Source organism: Diuraphis noxia, unplaced genomic scaffold, assembly GCF_037042655.1.
Source record: "Diuraphis noxia isolate RWA-SAM2 unplaced genomic scaffold, SU_Dnox_SAM2 contig0003, whole genome shotgun sequence".
NCBI classification, from domain to species: Eukaryota; Metazoa; Arthropoda; class Insecta; order Hemiptera; family Aphididae; genus Diuraphis; species Diuraphis noxia.
Window position 1 is genome coordinate 8,043,757 of NW_028301713.1, and position 24,445 is coordinate 8,068,201.

General features: G+C 29.5%; 1 protein-coding gene across 8 annotated transcripts in view; it reads right to left on the bottom strand.

Annotated features, from left to right (window-relative positions):
- The window catches only part of Sh (Potassium voltage-gated channel protein Shaker), a 201,757-nt gene that overhangs the window by 26,387 nt on the left and 150,925 nt on the right, over positions 1-24,445 (bottom strand). For all 8 annotated transcript variants that reach the window (XR_016190877.1, XM_089223077.1, XM_089223076.1 and 5 more), the window contains 2 exons: positions 14,765-14,924; positions 3,201-3,466 (listed from right to left, as the gene is read on the bottom strand). Coding sequence is in view for 7 of the 8 variants with exons in the window: in XM_089223077.1 (XP_089079203.1) it covers positions 3,201-3,466; positions 14,765-14,924 (426 nt within the window). In the remaining variant the exon portion in view is untranslated. The remainder of the gene's footprint in view (positions 1-3,200; positions 3,467-14,764; positions 14,925-24,445) is intronic.

The following is a 24,445-nucleotide window of genomic DNA, read 5'->3' on the forward strand; positions in this document are numbered from 1 at the left end:
AATTGAATAAAATATGAAGTCAGATGGAAGGCGCGTACGAATAAAAATAGTGTTGAACAATTTTATTAGTCTCACAAATAATTCCTTCGACATAATAATATTGCCTACTTAATAATGTGAATTAAAAAACGTACACAAAATTACGGAAATCACTATTTATTAATACGGCTCTCGACTTTCGATTTATATTACATTCATTAAAAAGAAAATGTAATAGCTGGTTTTATCAAGAGGTGCATAAAATTGCCTCCTACCATACGTGATAATTGAATCGTTACAAAACCGTACTTGTGAATTAGGTGCATTATTTATTACACAGTGCATGTTATATTCGGCGGCAGCCACAAAAGTACCAGACGTCGTAATAATATTATTGTCGTGCCGATCTCCTCGAGCAAAGACGGGCCATGTAGCTGTTTTGCCTATACATTGCGCCGGCGAACTACTAAACATAATATTGCCTATGACTACTTATTTACAATTATTATTGGTATCCGCAGTAGTGGCATGTTCTGGTCTTCTGTGGTGTATATCCCGTAGTGTAAATTAATTTTAAATTGTCAAATTTTGTGGAAACATTTTTTTTCCGGAAAGTATAACTCACACTAAATTTTATAATAATAATATAATATTTAAGTGACGATGATGTGAACGCATTCGAGGCATTGCGCGTCTATTTTTAGAGGAGAGAAAATATTTATATATAATATATATATTGTAACGACGGCGAATTTCAGGTCGTATTGATCGTCCCGCGTCCGACCGCCGGCTGGCTAGATATATAGGCTCATCCTCTGCTGTGCGCGCTGCACCCACGTAAGCCATTTACATTGTTGCCGTTTTAACTCGTTTGCAGCCCAAAGGCGAAATTCCCCCCTCCCTCCACTCTACCCATCATCAATATTAACCCACCACGTTACTAACCTTTAGTTGCTTTATTATGTACACACTATACAAGTGCTATTTCCGATATTCCACTATATTTCTATATAACATTATTATTGTACAACTCGATATTACTCGTATAATAATATTATATATTTTTGAGCTCAATCAGTTGATTCGTGGAAGAACTTGTTTTTTGTATTCCAGCGCTTTTTATTTATTTTTTGCACAGCACCAAGTGTATATCGATTGGCAGTAGCGGTAGCACTCAACTGACAGTAATTAATAAACACACATATATTTTATACATAAAGTTGCATTACGAAACGGTGCCCTAAGGTATTTCGGCTGGTTGGCGGTCCCGGATTTTGGGGTAATGACTACTATAATATGGAAGTTGTTAAACCGAAATAAAACGCGGAAGTATTAGCGCGCGTGTACCAACGAGTGCAGGTTTTTTCATTTTTAATTCCTCCATGAGCAGATGTGCAAAATTTTGTCCCCGGTTATCCGATTTGTGACGGCTCAGATTCATATTATTAAACGTATAAAAAAACCCATCCATTACGTTTATGTACGTAGGTAAAATATACATTTTAAATTGGAAAGATAACCAAACCAACCGTATATTAATACTGTTGATATGTCATATTATTTGAGGTGAAATCGAAATTTAAAATATTTTTGACGGTCTGTTGCTACATATTATTATCTCACTGAGGTATTCCAACGAGATTGGTAACTTAGATGTTTTATTTGCGCCTAGTACTAAAATTATGAGTATAATAACGTTTAACTTACATAAAAACATAATTTTTTTTTTCAAGAAAAATATTATCCAATAAATTGATAATTTCAGACATTTTAATTTTTTTTGTTCAGAAACTATAGTGAGGATCGAAAACATAATGAGTTTCAATAGGTATATCACTATGGAAGACCGAAATAAACAGTTCTTTAAATAATTGGTTTGTATATTAAGCTATCGCGCCGCAATACACGTTGTATTATAAAGCCACAAACTTTATAATGATAAATTTATAGTACAATTTATTATTATTTCGTAGATCGATAATTTACTATTACCAGACTCTCGTGTTCTTTAGACGGAATTGGTTGTTTTTCGGACACTTGAATCTCACATTTGATGCGAAGTGTTAATATTATTTACATTTTCAAATAATACATATTCAATACGCGTATATAAATTTATATATAATTTATAATGTATAATAACAGTGTGCGTATTTAGTTTGTAAATTGAAGTAAGTCGTCAGCGTCATAGTGCGAGTAATTGATGTCACGTAGGAGGCCCGGAATGGAAACGTGCTCGGAAAATGTGTGTATGAAGGCCAATCGGGAAAGGAATTCTTAGGGGATGCTCTGATGGAAGGAAAGCAAAAGACTCGATCCTAGTTAAGTCTTTAAATTACAATTTTACGTGACCCATTTGCACACGACAGCAGCAGCAGATCCGATCTCATACTCACATGTCGGTTCTATAATGTATAACCCCTCAACTCTACCCTACCATGAACATTTCGTTGGATTTCGGGCAAACAGAGTATGTAAGGCATGGAGATAGGACAACAGATGCGTGCGCAACGAAAAACTCACCCTTATTACCACCAGCACTATCTCCTCACCCGCACAAACCCTTAAGGGTAATTGTTTCGAGCGTCAGCATTTCTCGACGATACTCGCACGTCATCTAAGTATAATATACACTTATATTTATAATATGTATATTTATAGGTATGCCTGTGCACAGGCCCGTCGTAAGACATTTTCCGCCCTAAAGCGAATAAAAATAATAATTAAATTTCTGTCTTTTATGGAAATTTAATATTACAATTTGCCGCCTCAATTTTTTAAAATGTTATGCCGCCCTAAAGCAACGCATGGCTTGCTTGTACCCTAGCTACGGGCCTGCCTGTGCATAGGAATATTAGTTAAGGCGACCATGTCACAAGTGGTGATGTGCATGCGGGTATACAGAGTGACCAAGGTGTAGATACACTAAGGTTAACTTTTGGACTGGTCCAATATTTTATGCTCTAAAGAAAAGAGATTACATTCTGTTGGAAGAAAAAAATTGAAGACTAGTAATCGAAAAATCCAACGTCTTAACACACATATTATAAAACCAAAAAAATATTGAATAATAAACGTAACAGGAAGCCGCAAGGGAATCGTTAGAATTGATATCGACAAATTTGTGACCGACACTAATCCGATACATCATTATAATTTATTAATTATTACCATCTGATAGTTGACGTCGTGGCGTTGTCAGTACTCCATGAGAGTCTTACCTAAATTTATTGGTGGCCAGTTCACCGAGCTCATAGAACTTTATCTCCTCGGAGAACACGTCCAACGGCACAGTAGTTGGCCTCCTCAGTCGGCCACCACTCTGGTAATAGTAGAGTATGGCGTCGAACGTCGGCCGGTTCCTGTCGAAGAAGTACTCGTTGCGCAGCGGATCGAAGTACCGCATCCTCCGACACGGGTCTCCCAGCAGCGTGTCCGGGAACTGGTTCAACGTCCGTAGCTGCGTCTCGAACCTCATACCGCTCACCTGAAATAAAATCCAAGAAATAAATTAAGTGAGCAACCATCTAAGCTTAGGATAATGATATTAGTATATATTCCAGCTTATTAGTTATTATGTGTTTATGTGCAATATATCATAATATGGTGATATATAATCTATATAGCAGTTTAGCCCGTTTATGAGGGATCAATAAATTAAGTCAGAAAGCATATTTGTAATATATTTATAAATTGTAATGTATATTTAGAAATGGTCGTTATTTTTTTTTCATGTACAAAACAAATCTTCCGCGTATTTTTAGGCTATATAAAGAAACATTTATTTTTATTTCTCCTATAGAGCGGTGATTATAATATGAGACAAAAAAATCATGCGTTATTAGGACAAAATTATTAAACAATAGTACTAATATATATTATGTATCACGTAAATAGCAAACGAGATGGGCATTTTGAACTATAATAGCCACCAACTAAAGTTCTCATACTTTCTATACTCACAAAAAAAATCAACGCAAAGGGTAACAACAAAAAACTTGATTGTATTACTTTACGCCCGATCTGAAAATTTTGATAGTTTACGTAAAAAAAATCAATGAATTTTCCCATAAATCAAACTTTAAGAATATATTAAAATCATATTGATATTTTGCAATTTAAATTTTAAATTTTTTGAATTATTATTTTCCCATCCATATATTTTCACAAAACGTGTGGCGTTTAACAAAATCAATTTATATGGATCAGTGTTATAGTATATACTATAAAGATAAGTTATACCTTTTGATTAACTGTACATTTATTTATCAACTATTTCTGATTGATATAACTATCAAATATTAGGGACATTATTACCATATTTGAGCTCCAAAATTGTAGCAATTACAAGTTTTTTTTTGTTTGTTAGATTTATTACTCTGCAATAAGCTAAAATTTATTTCAATGACTTAACTAATGAATAAGAAAACTGTAGTGCATATTTAGGAGTTTCATGATTTATAGGGCATAGTTTCTGATTTCACGATATTATATAGCAGGAAATAGTATGATTCAAAAATACATTGATTCAAATAATATAAAGACTGTATTGATTTAATATTTTATAGTGTATTATAATTCTACCATAAATTATTCAAGGTCAACAAAGCATTTTAGAATTATTTTTTATATTATTTATATTTAGCAAAACTAAGCGTGTTTATTATTAAAAAATTAATTATTTTTAATTTTTATGGTTGACCACGTGTGTTACAGTACAACATATCAAATTTTACAATCAAAGTGATTCACTATTTTTTTAAATTAGAATGATTCATTATAATAATTAAAGGTAAAATAATTATTTAGGGTATCTTGGAGTTTTAATTATGGACATTTTAAAACTGTACATGTTCTGTAAATATTAAAACTAGCATAACTTGCTTAAAATGTCAATAAAAATCTCCAATAGTTAAACTTACTCTGGAATCTGGATTACCTTATAGAATAATGTACATTTTATAATACCTAGATCAATTCATTACTTCATTAGTGAATAGATTATCGTTAACATTAAATTTTCTATGTTGCATATTTGTAAAACGGAGACAATGAATGCAGGTTTGGCGTCCTCTTAACATTTTATTAAATTTGAATTTGACAGCATTGATAACGTGTAGGATGCTATTTTAATGTAAAAATAGAGTAAATGATACCAATTAAAATGTACAAATAGGTAGTAAACAACAGTGCAATGTATGTTCGGTATATTTTTAGAGCATTATAAAGTTTTAAGCACAATAATTATTATTTATAGTTTAATAGCCTAGAATAATTTACCTAATACACGTATCAGTAAAGCTAATATCATATAGTGCACTCCAACAACTAAAGGTATTTATACTATATTATAATAACATCGTACGTACGAGGATATAAGTGTAAGGACGTAATTGGTTTTAAAAAATATATAATATTTCTAGCGATCTTGCGTCTTGCGTAAAAACTTAACTGTGCAAATATATATTACAGGTAGGTAGTGATGGTGGTGGTTATAGTATTGTGTGTGGAAGCAGGTAGGAATTGGTATAGTGCTTCGAACGAGAAATAAAAGTATTTTATTATCACGCGCCAAAACAACATACGCATTACAAAAATACAAACGCACAGCCATGTGATTAATTTCGAAAACGACTGCCATTTCTCCGGCGTGTATCGTAAAATCGTGCGGAAGCACACACTTGCACAAAATAATATATTATATTCGCGTTTATTTTGGGTCAAATTTGATAACCACTAACTACGTGGAGAATTATGTGCGCATTTTACGTGTCAAATTTCAGTGGTATGATATATTATTATTACGATATATCGTAACGTAAACTAATCAAACTTCGTATACTTAACGTGCGTGCGCCTCGTTTTTGTTGAGAGTAATAATATTATTATATATTATGATTATTTTAAAGATAATAATCATCGATAAAAAAACCTCGATGATAAATAATGATTATATTATTACTTTCATCATTATTATTATTTTTGTTATATTTTGGTTTTTATCTTAGATACCAATTATTTTTCATTTTTGCGTGTGTAGTTACTATGTATATTATTATACGTAGATCGATATCGAATATATGTGACTTTCAAACGATAATAATAGAAAGAATAATATAATGGTAAGTTATACTTATTTTTGTTTTAAAAACTCGCAAACCCGTTGTTAATGCGCCCTTACTATAATGCCTATAATATTGATACGTTGGCGCATACAGTTCAGTCATGCATATGATTAAGCAAAGGTATGCTTTTATATTCATATACCTATGGTATTGTATGTTTTCTCATCGAATAATATTATTGCTGTGATTTACTGCAACTACAATTTCTGTACAAATATGATAAACGAAACAGAAACATTACTCATTTTTATTTTCATTATACGTATTATTATAGTGAATTTATTTTTCACTGTATGTTTCAAGAAACTTCATAGAAAACGGAAAATTACACTCCAGGGACACATTTTAATAACACTTTGGAGGGGAACTCGTCCAAGATCTTGTTCGAATATATAATTGAAAATAAATTAAACTTCTTACATTGAATCTTGAACTTATAAAAAAATTGGGTATGATTATTATTTTCCGTAGCCGTCTTTCTCATTTTTATTAAGTTTATTATGGATTAAGGCTGTAAGAGGAATAATATATCATATTATATAATTTTACTATAACTGATATGTTATATACATAAATCAAGATGATCATAATTCATAAATAATATAAATAGTTGACACATTAACATTTAAATAATATGTAAGTATACATATTTCATTGATTTTGATTTTAGTGTTTTAATTATGTAATATATTTTATGGTTATAAAATATTATTGCAATGTCAACTAATTGTTTTTAATCAATAATAAATATTGAGATATTTCATAATAAAAATGTAATTGGTAAATTTTAATTTTTGTATATTATAATGTATGATCTATATGACATATTCTGTCGATATAAATATCTGTTATAAAATCACAGTTTTTAATGGCATTTTAATTATTATAAAAATTATTTTATACTACAGAATAGTTAAATTTATTAGGTCATTGTACATTATACAATTAGAATTATAATTAAAGTAAGTACCATATATATTTTATGTCCTCAAGTTGATCATATTATGTTATTAGCATCATATAGATCTGACAATGACTGCTAATACGAGTATAGTATAATATATGCACATAAAAAGTTTGAGAATTATTTTGTAATTTGCATTGTATGATGGATTTGTAAATTATATTAGGTGGCGTGGTTGCTACAATCAGTCATGCAACATTATTGAGAGTACCTAACCTCCTGCTTCCAATAGTTCCCGAATGGTTGACATCCCGAGTTCTTAGTGGCAAACACTTTGCCACATATACACGTGTTACCAATCTACCGTGCAACCCCAACAGTTAAAAAAATACTAAGAATAAACACACAATGTTCTATGTTGCAGCGGGTTAGTTAATAATAATAATAAAAAAAAAAATAATAATATTATAAGGATGTATAATATCGTATATAATATACTATTATTTATTCTATTACTCATTTTAGTGTTGTATCGATGATAGTTAATGAACTAACAACTATCGATGTTAACATAGTGAATAACAGAATGTGATTAATGATTAAACAGCGTGATAATACAATAATATTATTCCAATAATTAAATTTAAAAATTAACAAAGTAACATTATCATGCATTTTTGGTTCGATTTAGTGTTTATTGTTTCATAAATCGAAAATCAATCACCTATAACATATATTTAAACTTGCAATGTACAGAATATGCATATTTTATCCATCCAAATCGGTGTCACGGTGTATTTTATACGTACGATACATCAAGTCCCGATGTCGGTTAATCCGATTCAACTGGTCAGGTCTACAGGTCTCAAAACCGGTGCTTGACAAAAGAATGTGATCATATGATATTCCCGTCGTTAATTAATAGGCATGTTGTACATTATTGGAGTGATTATGCGAACGTTATACGCGAGGATGGGTAATTCGTCACACGAAAAGATGACGCGCATTATAAACCATTAGAGAATCATTAATTTTGACCCACCACAACTGTCTAAAATAATAAATAACGTACACGGCTCTCTATATATAATATTATATACGACACCCGGTGCTCTTACGGAGTGTCTTCTTCTGCACTTCACCTCCCCACGAAAATAAAACCAAAAACAATCTTTATTCTTCTCACCCGTCGTTCCTCTTCATAGAGATTATTCTGCTAAAAGACTTTATAATATTGTATAATATGATATATTATTACGATGATGTCGTCGTAAAAACAATAGACATCGACATAGTAAAATTCATCGGCAAGCGGTGCAGATCGTAACTGTTTGTTTATGCCATACTCTCTGCATCGTTGTATTATGTTTGTATTGAATTTATATAATAAATGATTCAATTTTTTTTTCAATGTTTTCGAAAACACTATGTGTAGGTAGTTGTGTATTTACTAGGCATATGGGAAAATAAATAAATAAGAAGGAAAAAGGATATACCTACCTGTCCTACCTATATCATAAGCTATAATAAGTCTTAATGACACCATACAATCGATACATAATATAATGTATGAATTATGTATAAGTTTCAGCGAAAACAGTCGACGAATGAACGCGTAAATCGGGTAAATTGCATGTATAATAATATAACTATATAATTTTTAGCTATATATTAATTGCCTACTTCAAAACGGTAACGTTAAATGATGAACGAAGCTAAAAAAAAGTGGATGGTGAACGCGCTGAAATATTGCTGAGGTGATTAAAAATATATCTCACTTATGTTATAAAATGTTTATATTAATATGTTAATAATGATTTAGTTTTTAAAATCATAATAAAAACTATAATTGACAAGCCCTAAAACCTATGTATTTATAAAGAAGCTTTATATAATACATATTATATGGCGTAACTAGGGGAGTTAAATCGTATGTGGGTAGGGGGAGGGCTAAGCTTCTATTATATCCACCCTTGTCATCCCGAGTTCACCGTTTGAGAGGACGTGAAATTAAGTCGTTAATATCCTAATAATAGATTAGTTAGTACTAGGTATATATTGTATAATATTATGGAGGTCGTTTTAGGAAAAATATGAAAATTATAATATTTTGCGATGAATTATCGAATTCAAGAAGTCTGACATTCAATAATATTAAGTCAAAATCAAGTTCTAGTTTCGAGAATTATTTTATATCAAACATAGTAGGTATTATGGTATATTATATTTTGTCGCCAAATACGTTCAAGTTGTTGTTCGGATTGTTTTTCATATTTTCCAAATGAATCACGGATTTTTACATAAATATATTTGAATATTCACATTGATCAGTGTGTAATGGCAAAACAAATAAATTAGACATATAACGAAATTTAATTGTAGTTTTTATTTAAAAAATTTAAGTACGATTATTAATTTTTACGACGGGAAAAAATATCATAAAAAAGCTTGCAGAAAACTATAATTAAGAAATATAAAGTTTAAAATGTTCTTACAAGAACATCTTAGGCCTTAATTGAGAGAAAAAAAAATTATTAGCTTAATACAAGTAAAACAAAAAGAAAAAAAATTCCTCTAGAAAAATATTACTCTACAATAAAGTGTACCTACTTAGGTTTATACTTGTAATTAGAATATCAAATTGTAGCTCGGTATGGTGCGGTTTCTGCATTAACCACGAAATATAACTGATAGTACTCATCATGCTCGCTGCCACTAGTGACACAACGAATAGGTGACCACCTGGGTTAGGTTTTTCCGGACGGCGAACGCCAGGTGATCGAATCTCATATGGGTCTGCCATCCAGCGATAACTGTGATCGAATGTTTATCCTTATCTAACTCTATGTAAATAAAGAACGTACTGCTTTTGCAGTCCAGAAAAAAAAGTCGTCTGTTCGCCTGTACATGCACCAGTTTAAAAAAAAAACCTACTAAGAATAACTGCCCAGTGGCCTATGATGCCATGGGTAAATAAATAAAAAAATATATATTATCATACAAAACATCGAAAAAATTTATAGGGAATCAAAAAAAAAAAGAATAAATAATAATAATATTTTGGTTGAATATCAAGTGATGAAAACGTTTGAGTTTCTACATGCTCCAACAATACTTAAAATTAAACTAAAGAAAAAATCCAACCATAAGAAATAAAGGTGAGCATAAAATTGTATTATACAAAAGTCGTAAAAGAAAAAGAAAAATATAAAAGCCAGAATAATCAATAAAATATGAAAAATATGTACATACTATGTGAAAACAAAATTCAATTAGGCTTGAATGCTATTTAAAATTTCAATACTATGTGATTTCTGTCAGTTTTATAACAAACACTAAATTACTGACTGTTAACGACCAGGCAGGGTATTCGTATAATATGCATTAATAGCCGAGTTGATTCACACGCATGCTATATTCGATTGCATGTGTTTTGTCGTCATACACCTTCCTATTTTAATTTCCATCAGAGCGCGTTAACGAAAATTAGTGGTCCGTACGCATTTTCCGAACATTAACTTGCTAAGCCAATATGCATATTATGATATATATATAGACGCGTGTACCTATGTTATATGTCTTCGTATATGTAACTGCCGACTGTAATAATAAAACGATGGGCACGTGGTGTGATACCTACACGTGCATTCAAGCGTACATCATATTATTATTATCATATACTATTAGGTATCGCATTTAAAGTCTCGATTTTTAATACTATCTACACTGTGAGTTATATAATACAATTTAAAATAAAACGAAATAATTAATTAAAAAAAAAATTTTTAAATCAGATTGAATAATAAAAAAATATAATACTTATAATAAAGGAACTATAGACAGCTAATCGAGCGCCATTAGAATATTATACTATTTAATTTTATTATGTGGTGAGGAGAAAGCGTTTTTAAAGCGGTTTGCGAGGGGACGAAATATTGAAGAAAGTAACAAGGAGATATTAACATATTATAATCTCCCTGTGTCGTCCCTTTATAAATACTTCGATCAACGTGAACCCGATGATGCCACGTAACATTGTGGAATATTATAATATTCCTGTTAAACTTTATCATAATATCGGCTACGATAATTCTGTTATCCTTCCACGTTTATAATAATATACCTATTGTAAGTGTTATATCGATTATATGGTTACGCCACGAATATATCCATTGTTTATATTAGGTATGACCATAGGTCCTATTACACGTGTATATGTTTACGTATAATATAATATTATAGTATACGAAATTATCCATTTGACGTAAGCCACTCATTATTTCTGAAATCACCATTTATTTTGAAAGTATTTCTTAACGATGTATACTTATCGTTACGAAACAGAATTTCTGTAAAAATTAAGTTTTTAAATTTTTTATCGTTACCGTATTTTTAAGTTTTTGCACTTTTGAATAACAAAATACATTTTAAAATTCATATTCCTAAGCAGGATATTATTTTTCGAAGTAATTCTATGTATAAAAATCAAATTTCAGGCGAAAAGTTTTTGGTTAGGTATATTATTATTTGAAGTTTAGGAGAATCCATTCCACCACTCACCAAACTGAAAATACTTATAACTGAAACTATTTGTGTAAAATTCGATTTTTATATATCGGAGTAAATACTACGAATTTCTAAAAATTAGTAAAATATAATTGTTTTAAAACAATATTGTTTCATAACAACTAACAAATTTACGAACGAAGAATATTTTCAAATACGTTAATAGTTTTTTGAAATAATGAATGTCTTTCATTAAATTGATCACCCAGTATACACATATAGATATAATGTAATATGATTAACGATAGTACTTTATATTATACGCGCGCGCGTCGTGAATTTTGCTTTTGAAATTGTTACTCGATTTTAGAGGCTAATGAATGCGCACGAGGGCTTTTCACGTTCCCCGAGAAACGGTGGCTGCTGCGGTGGTAGGGTGAAATCGCTCTCGATTTAGGACTCCGTCTCATCCGTAAGCCCCCCCCCCCCCGAAACCCCCCATCTATCCCCTTAACCACACCATGTCTTCCATTGTATGACAAGCGTTATATTACATAAAAGTTAAGTGCCTTTATACCTACCTATATTTTGTACCTATATGGCTATTGGCTATATATTAAATAGTACGATATGCGAATATCATATTAAATACATATCACACGGCGGCGTCTTCTCGAACTCTCATTACGTTTATAGTAAAACGACCGCGAGCGGCAGTTCATCACCGCTTGACCATATTTGACCTGTAGCGACCGAGAAATAATATAACAATCCCAACGCAGATATTATCAGGCCACCGTATACACTTTGGTGTCGACGAACTGATCTCGGGGTTATTTTTATGATTTTCTTTATGTCGATTGACTGCTTTGATTTACCTTTTTACTACTAACGACGAATGTATTCAACAACACCGACAAGTATAATATTACATAGGTACCTACGTGGCATCAAAGGATCGAAGAATCGAATTCAATACAAAATGAAAATATATTTCAAACAACCAAGTTTGGATTTTATTTATAAACTTTTAAATGGCATTTCATTATTGACCACAATAACTAAAATCTTATAGATAAATCTTACACAAAACTTTCAATTCGAAACTCGTGCTCTTTATTAAAATGTTGGGTTTAGTCGTTTTGTTTTCGCTCGACGATATTGTACAAGACGGATTTAAGATATCGCGCACCTATAATTTTTATAGTCTATAAAATATCTGTAGTAAATAGTAAATATTATAGTAAAGTATGTACCAAATATGTGTTATCATTCAACTTTATGCATTTAAATTGATAAAAACACTTTATTAAATTTAATATAATATTATAAGCTTTTGAGCTATTATATTATTTAAGTGTACTTAAGTAAATTATTATACAGGATACATATTATATCATTAAACGCCTTGTTTTTTAAATGATGCTTAGATGCTTATGTATTAATAAAATTAAATTTAAAAAAAAAAAGAGTAAAATTACGTAGGTACCTAATTCATTAAATTTTATGATAATTTACAATAAATGTACCAAATACATTTTTATTGGGATTTTAATTTTATACAGTACCTACGTATTATATATAGTAAGTAGTACAACGGCATAACTCTACATGCATAAAATATTATATTATAATTTCTGTATAATGCTATACTAGATATCTGGTATATCAATATTAATACCTAACACCATATTAAGCATATTATACAATATACCTATTATACCTATTATACCTATTATACTCAATGACAATACATACTATACTACCCCCCAATTGTTTTGGCGTTCTTCTCTCGTTTAGTAATCAATGCGAAGGCTATCCTATAATTTTTTTTTTAAACACGTTGGGGTACTTGTAAAAATTAAAAAAACCTCCGTGATAATGCAAATTCAGTTACCGCAGCTCTGGTGGTGCTACACGATTTTACATGAGGAACGTGCGTTTCAAGTGCACACTTATCGATATCAAACGATCGCAATTTATTATTATATTATGTTCCACAGAAACGTGTGAATAATAATAATAAAAGAAAATCGTTTAAAAAGTTCAATATCCGGTCTAGACTTTGAAGCTGCAGATAATAGTATTACAAACGGGGGTTTCCTCTGCCACAAAATATCAAAACTCTACAGTGGGGTCAATGTAGTATATATTACACAAGTTTCGAATTAAATTTGACGTGTAATTGATCCCTCCTTCGTTCTATCTAGATCCTAGTCTGGATCATCACATGCACTATACATAATATTTATATATACGTAAGGATATTATAAAGAGAGGGTGGTTTTTGTGAAAGGTCTCTTGTAATTTTGTCGTGTTGACAACATCAGTGGCTGATACTTCACCCGCAGCTCAGCCGACCAATCACTAGCTATTCCCTCCAAAGGTTTGTATCCCTAAACCCCGATCCTTCGGTATGCACGTCTACTAAGTAATTTCAATGTAAATTGTTTGACTATCGTTTCACAATGACCACTTGGCGCCTGTCAACCCGGGACCGTTTTGCAAAATCAACAGTGGCTTAAACGCGTGTTAGTCGAGACAAATCGTTAGATTAAAACGTAACATCAGAGACATCAGAAAAAATCGAATTTGCATAAACTAGTGCTTTAAAAAATATACGTATACTATACTGAATATCCATTAAACGTAACACTCAATATAAGTATTTCTAAAACTATTAAAGTTTTTAAAATTGTTTTCTTATATAATTTGAATTAGTTAAGAATTATATGTTTTCTAATTCTTTATTCCAAAGCAGAACATTATTCAGATTATTTTGATCCATAAAATGTTATTTTGGACAAGTAGTGTATGTGCCGTATGAATTTAAAATGTTTAGGAGCGGAGAGGAGAGGTACCACGCAAAAATAATTGACCAACGACTTCACCACTTTTTTAAATATTAAATTCTTATAAAACTATAGTTTGAAATATGAATTTTATAGATCGAAATACTTCGAATGATATTTTGCTTCTTAATATTACATTTATTAGAGAAAAAAATTTAAAATTGGTAAAAATAGAAAAAATGTAATTTTTGTAGCCACTTAAAATTCTGAGAAAAATCTTTATGCTTAATACAGAACAAATATTGTCGTAGGGTTTGGGTAGGTATAATATGACGTGCAAAAGCATTAAACAAATTAACGTGTTAAGTATATTTTACTATTTTTGAAAACAAAATGTTACACATACTTATTATATCCTATTAATAAATAATTATAATACAATATGTTGATTTACTCACGTTGATTGTAACTCTTTCGCAGAAATCGTGGTCGTGCGGTATCGGTTCGAATGTCGCGCTCCCCGAACAGTGTTGAGGATGACCGTGTGTGAGGCCTGTGCCAAGATTTGCCCCTGGACCACAGCCGTCTTCGTCTTGGGTACTGAGTTTCGGCAGCGACCTAAACAACGTATACCGAAAATTAATATATGACAAAATTAAGCAATTTTACTTTTTATTAATATTTTCTAGAGTCAGCAATTTGTTTGATTTCAAGGACCAACAAATAAATATACATTTATTATGAGCCATAATTTTGATAATATACCTTATTTTGTTTTAAACAAATATGTCTAGTTATATCAAATTTAAATTATTAAAATTCAGACTCTTAAGTACTTATATTATTTAACAAAGTTTTTACGAACAAAAAACTTTTAATCCACCGTTTCCAGTCCACATACTATCTTTGTTCGTGGTTTTCATAAAAACTATACATTTTACTCACAGACCAAATGAAATTTCTATGAGGGCTGCAGATTGTAACAGACCACACTTTTCTAAAGATTCTGACGGTCTTCAATAGGATCATCAAATACGAGTATATTTTATTAGGTTTCTATTTTATACTTACATATCAAATATATATATATATTTATTATGCTGCAGAGTTTTACACGTCATTTTATTTAAAAAAAACCGTAGAAATTACGTTAAGTAGTTAATTATTCTTATAAAGTCTCTAATATCTATGCAGTAGGTAATCTATTGTTTTACGTATAATAACAGTAGTCTCAGTTCAACAATATTATAAAATAATTTCAAGAGTCGTTTAAAACTTCACTAGAGGGTAATTTTTTACCAATTCATTTTATTATACACGGTGCATAAAATATTGAGTGTTGTTTTCTGAAAAAGATCATTATTAAATGACAAAATATGGATAGTAGAGACCCATTTAGTCGATATCCTACGATATTAATTAAGTAAAAAAAAATATCCAACTATAAGTGCGAGCAATACACATAAACAAAATTGCTATAAATATAAAATAAGTACCTATATTATGCTCATCAGCCCATGTAAATTAGCGTGATATGCAAAGGTTAAAAAAATGTTGCCCACTTGGTAAAAGATGGTTAAAGATTTATTATAGTCAAATCAATGTTTATTGAATCGATTTCTGTTTGATGTTCTTGGGTCAATACTATGTCTTCTACTTTTTATTTTTATTGAAATTTAGTATTATATATTAATATTCCCCATATAAATATGAGCATTTAAATGGTACCAATATCGCACAGAATTCACCTTAAATTATGTATTTGAACTTATAATCATATTGACCAGTGAAGTTTATAATTTAAGCTATTAGGTAGATACATATTAAATATACCTACATCGAAATATGATCTAATTATTATCACACACTGGTGGACATGGTGTATAGTATAAAAAATACTTTAAAAATTGCGTTGAATATTGTCCTATGGTTTATCCTGATCTTAATTACGTGAAAAACGTTTTATAGCGCGTTATAGTTATAAATATATAATATTATACGATGTATATACCACAGCAGCACGTCTGGTCATGAAGTGAAAGAGAACGAAAAAAAAACTGAAAATATAAGGTATACCTAGCAAGCTGTTGTTATATTGCAGCATGTTTTTGTCAGGCCAATTACTGTGCCCAAAATAATAATAGTAATAATATGCGGAGATCCGTTAAAAATTTGTGAAATCAACTGACACCAGTGTTTCAGGGCTATCGCAGCGCGTATATTTAGGTACCTAACCGCAGTTTAATGCGCACGTATTTTAAACAAAATATAGTAAAGGGTAAGTGCGTTCTGTCACACGTAAGCTTTCAGTGCGTCCTCATCAATCCATCTCTTTAGGCGGTGGCGACGTTCAAAAATGGCTTGAGATTGGAGGGAGAGAATCGAGACTGTGAAAAGAAAGACTAAATCATAATAATAATATATGTTTACACATTGTTTGGTAGAAACTGACTGTATTGTTTTATTCGCATGTGGTACTAGTATCGAGGGAAGTAGGTTAGGGGAAGGGGGGAACAATTTACCGAGTGCGACTGTAGCAACGATACGCGTACCCCTAATGTCTCTATTACGCGTAGTATAATATATAACATCGTAAATCATTTAATAGGTACCTCTCAGTATAATAATGTGTTTGTTTATAAGTTCGCCGCGGCGATTGTTTTGGTAACCACTGTAGAACGTGGGTCGGAGGCACAACTGCCAGTAACCGTGGTTACCGCTACAGACCAGACAGCGCGGCGACAAAACCCATAAACCACCACCACCGCTGCCGCAACGACCCGACTGATTATCAAGACTATATATGTCCTGAGTTTTGTGTGTGTGTGTAGTCTATTACAACGACGAAACAAATTGCTGCATAACCAAAACAATAATAAAAAAGACCACCCTTCTCTTATTTACTATGAAAACAACGATGAAGACGGTAAAAAGTAGAGGGGTAGAGGAAGAGTATTGGTAGAAAAAATCCTAAAATTTGAAGAGAATAGTATAAAGTTCCAGAAGAAACGTACCCAGATACATATATGTATGTCACATAATGTATATAATATAATTTTCGGATTTTTGTTGTTCTTTTTTTTGGAGAGGGGGAGAACTGTATAATACTATAATTTTATTGTGTTCGAGTCGACACGTTTGCAAAACGAAAATAGTTTAACTTGTACCGTACGATATTGTATATTGTTATGCATTGTTATTATGTCATTATTATTGTATTTGAGTTTGGGCTACTATAATAATAGATCCTAGTCGCTATTGTTAGTTCAACAGTAAATTATACATAGTTTAAAAATACACGATAGGTAATATTTTTTTAACTATTAGGGTCGAAACCGTTTACATAAAACAATATTATAGTGTACCAAATCTATCGATTTGTACTAGTGCCGTCTTATTAAGTTATAAATATTACTATCCAGTACCATAAGAATTAAAGCGCAATTGACACGAAATTAAATTATTTAGGTACAAAAATTATAATTAAAAAAAAATATTACATTTCTTTATACAATATATTGAATGGAAATTTTAGTATGAAATTTGTCGACTAGGTTACCAAAACGGTTGCAAATTCCACTATTAATGATGTATCGAGGGAAACATTATCAAAAGCTATATTTACAAAGAAATCATATAAACCTGGAATAGATAGATAGATAGATAGGAAGACTTGATACCACCAATTTATGATTTAAATGCACAATAGAATTGCATTCAACAAATTTTAAACACTTAAACTATATAAACACATTATGCAGTGTAAAAATAGAAGCACTCCTGAAATCATCAAATAATCGAAGTCAAGAATATCATAAAGTTTATTTCTCGAAATTAAATACTAAATAAATAGTAAACTTTCTTCAAGTACTCATTTTGCACAACTTATTTGGAAAAAAATAATCCATACTATGTGCTAATTACCCTTGTTAATGAAACCTTAATTATATTTAAATTAAAATAACAATATGCATAATTAATATACATACTAGATACCATTTATTTGTATATTCTTAGTGTTTGGATTTTGCCATATGAATTAGAGAAATGTATACTAATTGTGTTTTAAGACTATGAGCGTAGCGATGAATGTCTTGGTCTAAAAATATGGGTTCCATCACATTTTCGAAGTATTAAAAATGCCTCGATTTTTAACTTTAAGAGTGATTTTCGGTAGTGAATTGGATCTAGTATTGGTATTACTTTTATGGCTCAAAGGTAAAAGCTTCTAGTACGTAGTACTCCTATACAAATAATCACCGTAAACGAACATTTTTTATCAAAACTATCAGTAAGATATGATTTTACATAGAAAATGATACCTACATAATATTCTGACTTATTTTAAACTATTTATAGGCTTCCGAATTTTTTTTTTACCGTTGATAAAATTTGAGTATTTAATACGAAATCACACAAAAGTTTTCTATGAAGAAATTAGAAATACATAGAGAAGACATTTTTTATAATCATTTTAAGTTAACATTTTTACAAAATACATCAAAATCACGAAATAAAAATATTATTTTCTAGTAGAACACTTGAATATGTATGATAAATATTCCAAATTGTATTACTAAGGTTTTGAGATTTATTATTAAACGGTTTCTCATCATTATTTTTTAATAAAACATAATAATTTAAATAATTTTTAAAATAGATATATTTTTAAAGATATTTTAAATTCAAATTCTTATGAAATTGAATATATTTAGATACACTGCTGTAATAAAAAATATTATTGTGGGGACTTAAACATTTTATGTATGTATATATTATATACATGTATATATATATATTTCTATACAAAAATTACGTTCTATGGTAAGTCTGCAATATTAACTCAAAATCTTAACTATAATTATATATTATATAAGTTACCGAAAATGTTGACATTTTAGGAAATGATGACAATTCCTAGTAAATGTTGACAATTCCTAAAATCGGAAGGAAATGATATCATCGCCTAGGAATTGTCATCATTTCCGTAGTTTATTAGGCAATGTTATCACGAGGACCCGGAATTTGATGATCTAAAACTATATTTAAAAAAATTCATAAAATTACATTTATTTATTTATTTATTTTTAGATTCTGAACGAAGTGATGAATGTATTGATTTTACAATGATGTGTGTTTTTTTTTTTTTTTGTTTTTTTTTTTTTGTGTCTGTGTACAGCATAACTAGTCGAAATAATGCTTCGATTTCAAACTTTGGGGGTGGTTTCCGATGTAAAATTGAAGATCCTTGGTCAAAAGTAAACATTTTCCAACAGTTTTCAAAAAAATCGAGAAAAACAAAAAAAAAAGACAGAAAAACGGGAATTTTTACGCAAAATCCGTTTTCGACTAAATCGATTTTTTTATATGGTTGTAATTCAAAAACTAATCACTTTAAATACTTGAAATTTTCACCAAATGTTTATGTTAGTGTTCTCTATATACAGTTGAATTTTCAAAAATTTTTGACTTTTTTTGAGTTATTTATAAACCACTGAAATTTACACTTTTTTTGAGAATTTTTTTTTGAAGTGTCGGTAAAAAAATGTTGGACGACCAAAAAAACTTGAAAATTTAATACAAGGTTCCTTATGAGTTTTTCTTATTGTAGCTAAAAAAAATTAAAAATCGTAAGTCACAATTTTTTTTAATAAGCTTTTATAGTTCAAAATTTTACGAAATCTGTCGAAAATGCGAAAATTTGCAAGTAATTTTGAAGTTGAAAAATCATAAAATTTTTTGCGTTTATAACTAAGGATTAAAAATACAACACTAAGTTCTCCATAAGTTTTCCTTCAAGTAGCTATAGAGAAAACTCGAAGTATCATTATAGAAAAAATTTTAAGTGCGTTTGAATTTTAAATTTTTACGAAATAGCGTAACGATAACGATTTATCCTGAAACGATTTTAAATATTTGTTGTTATTCAAAAAGTATAAGTCCTAGATACTTGAAAATTTTACCAGTTATTAGGATTGGTATTTTCTTTACATGATTAAATTTTCAAAATATTTTGACTTTTTTTGAGATATTAATAGACGACTGAAATTTTCAATTTGTCTAAAAATTTTTTTTTGAAGTGTCGATAAAATTTTTTTGGCCCTATCAAAATACTTGAAAATTTAATACAAAGTTCCTCATAAGTTATTCTTAAAGTGATTAAAAAATTATAAGAATACATAGGCACAATTTTTTTTTATAAGCGTTTATAGTTCAAATTTTTACGAAATCTGTCGAAAATGTGAAAAATTGCAAGTAATTTTGAAGCTTAAAAATCATAAAATTTTTTGTGTTTATAACTAAAGATTAAGAATACATCACTAAGTTTTCCATAAGTTTTACTTCAAGTAGCTATAGAGAAAACTCGAAGCGTCATTATAGGAAAAATTTTAATTGCGTTTGAATTTTAAATTTTTACGAAATCAGGTGGGTATATGTATATCTATGATAATATAAGGTATTATGAATTATGATAACTACATGCAATGTTTTTGGAAAAATTGATTAACCATGCCTTATTCAAAATGTGTCTTAATTGAAAAATAATATATTTGTTTCAAAATAGAATATATGACAATATTTAAATATAATTTATTCTAGACTGACAAATCATCTCCGTTCAGAATCGTTTTTCGTATACAATGATACCTATCATTGCATTCAAATCTAACCTATCTTAGTCAGAGGTCCACCCCACCACCTAATGTACAGCAGAGCGACATCCACTTACCCGCTTTTTTAAAATTATATTAAAAATGTATATTTTACTGTAAAAATTGATAAATATTGTTTCGATACAAATTAAAATTATTATAATTTATAATAATTAAATAAAACTATATATTATAGTACTTTACACTATATATAGTAGACACTATCGAACTAATAATGCTGTCGAACTCAAATTAAATGAGAAACGGAGACACACGGGTATATAAAATAAACTTATAAAATAATTTTATATATCTGTGTAGAGACATGAAATTATATCAAACACGGGTTTATGTCGATTGCGATAACCGATTTTAAATACGCATGTGTGTCCCTGGCATAAAATAGTAAGTTTGGTGTCAACTGTCAATATTTTCCGAGATCTAAAAATATCAGGTGGGGAAATGATTGGTATCGATAAAATGTTTGATTGAAAAATGTCATGGATATCGCATATCGCAGTATTTTATTAAATAAAAACGAGTAACTACGTTGCAAATCATAAAAATATTTAAGAAAGCTTAAATTACATAAATTAAAATGTTAAAAAAATATTTGTTTATTTATTGGTTACTTATTAAGGTGATAGTAGATTAATTAATAATTGTGTTTGATAAAAGTAATATTTAAATTTAAAAAATGTGGCATCTTTGCCTACTATCGTTAGGAAATGATATACTAGGCGATGATATCATTTCCTTCCGATTTCAGGAATTGTCATCATTTCCTAAATGTCAACATTTCCGGTAACATATACATTTATTATGGTATTATATTATTAACTATATTAATATTATTGTAATTGATATGTTTTTGTAAATAATTACTGAATTTTATTGTATTACTAATAGCAAAACAGATAGCATAACAAATATATAATAAAATACTATGTTTATTAATCTATGCTGCTAGATCGTCTACACCTAGTTTATCGTATGCAATAATGAATCATATAATTTAATTTAACATATTATTCATTAATAGTGATATACTCAATAGGTACCTATATTATACAGCAGGTGGAGTTTGACGATTTCATATTTTTAATTATAAAAATAGTATTAACATAACATAATATAATTTCTCAAATTAAAAACTTATGACTCTAAGTAAAAAATAAAATTACATATAATTTTTTTTATAGTTTTGGAATATTTCAACTTAAACTAATTATCACGGAAGAATAAAAGCTATTTGTTAATTTTGATTTTCTTATATTGCATTAATTAGAAATTGTATTAAGTTTTAATCTAGAAACACAATATTACAATACTCTGCCCTAACGTTCTTTCTAAACTTTCAATTTGTATATTATTAGGTACATTATGTAAACTTGACGAATATCGATCAAATTTAATTTAAAATAATTTGCATAAATCAGTCATAATATATTTAACTTTTAACTTTTAAGTTTAGGTAAAAATATATCTACTAAAAATATTTATAATAATCGTGGCTCTCAGCAAAACAAAAAATGGTTATATTTTTGCAAGAGAAAAAAATGAATTCAAAAAAAAATTTGAAAAGTTGATTCGTACGTCCATCAAATACGCAAGTAAATATTCAACTTATCGTAAAGTATTATAGTATTAAAGGCCCGTGTGTACCGTATATATTTCGATCTACCTAGCGCAGCGCTTCTATGTTTACAGAAACCGTGGTAGTTGTGTAATATAATATACATTTGATCACTCATCCTAAACTATATAAAGTAGGTAGGTTTATCGTAACACTTTAACAGTATACAATAGTACATGACATTCAAATACGCGTGTATAATAATATTACGATTTACAATATAATATTATGTACGTATTTTTCGAGCGATGATTTCACCCTGCATGTAATGATATCTAACCTGATTCTCCTCTACGTGCTCTCCTAACAAAACACATAACTGCTGAGTTAGAACGGATTAAGATAATGGATATTTTAAATTTAATATATTATACGTTTATGACGTACCGACGTGGAGTCACACAAAATCCTGCCACTCTTGACCAAACGAACACCATGTACCATCATAATGCAATGTGTATAAATTATAATGTTACATTATATTATTATATTTCACGCCTATATATAAAATGGGTTGTTCGTGAAATATGGTATTTGCGCTTGGCCACAATCAGTTTATAACATCTATCAAAACATGACTACATAATATTTCTGTAATTATAGGTATATATTATTATAGTGTATGGATAGTTTATTAATATTGAGAGGAATCGACATCGTCGTATTTTATACCATAATATTAATATTATGTCAAATAGTTTAACATTATAATATAGTAATAATAATGCATTGGTCGTTTCGTTTGGACGATGAGATTATGAGAATAAATAATTTATGATACGCACATTATTATGAACTGTGCCAAGTTCGAATATACCAATTCGCGTGCAATCAACGACTTGCCTCGCGGTGTATAATATTTATTTATATTCTATTATTATAGCAGTTATTGTGCGCAATATCGGTTATATCAAGCGGGATGCTAACGTTATGGCGATTAATAAATATTATTTGGTTTGGAAAATGAATTTGTTTAATTTTATAGATCTATCTAGATGCTCAAGAAGAGACATTTATAAATAAGCAAAGTCTAGGGTATGTTATCTATATATTATAGTGAAAACGAAGTTCGACTTTATGGAAAATGACACGTAAAAATAAAAATAAAAGTTTACGGCCGGTGATCAGAAAATATGCCATACGAGTAATTTAGAATGTAAAACACTGTTGTGTAGTAAGCTTTCTCGATATTTTGGGTAGACAGAATTTTCTTGCACATGTATAATATAATACTATAACACTTGAGAGTGCCAAAAAAAAAAAAAAAAATTAAAACCTAGATCTCATGCTGTAACATTTCAGTAGTTTACCCTAATGGAACATTTCGCTATTCGAATCGGTCGGAATTTGTTCTAGGGGCTTGACAATAAATTGTTATCCCAGTTCCTTCGATATATAATATACAATTGACATTTCAAACCAAACGTTTGCCAAGACTCTGAAACCACTTTCCGGTTTTAAGATTTATCATTTATATTTCTTTTTGGGCGACTGGCGTGAAAAAACAACGCGATAAATTAATAACACGACGTCACAAAATATAGAACCGCACACGCCACACACACCAGCAGAACCTGATAACTAAAATGGGAGTTCAACGAGTTGTCCTTAGTAAAAGCAATATTGTGAACGAGTTTTTATTTTATCAAAATCTTATATACATGTCTCACATACGTTCACAAGATAAGAAATCACAAAAAATTGGACAAATTATAGAAAATCGAAAAATTATTATATGGTTATTTTTGTTGACTTAAAAATATGATATGACTATTATTGTTATAGTATGTCTGTCATGCCCATTTACAAAACAGGTAAAATATTTATCTCATAATTATTAAAATTCGTTT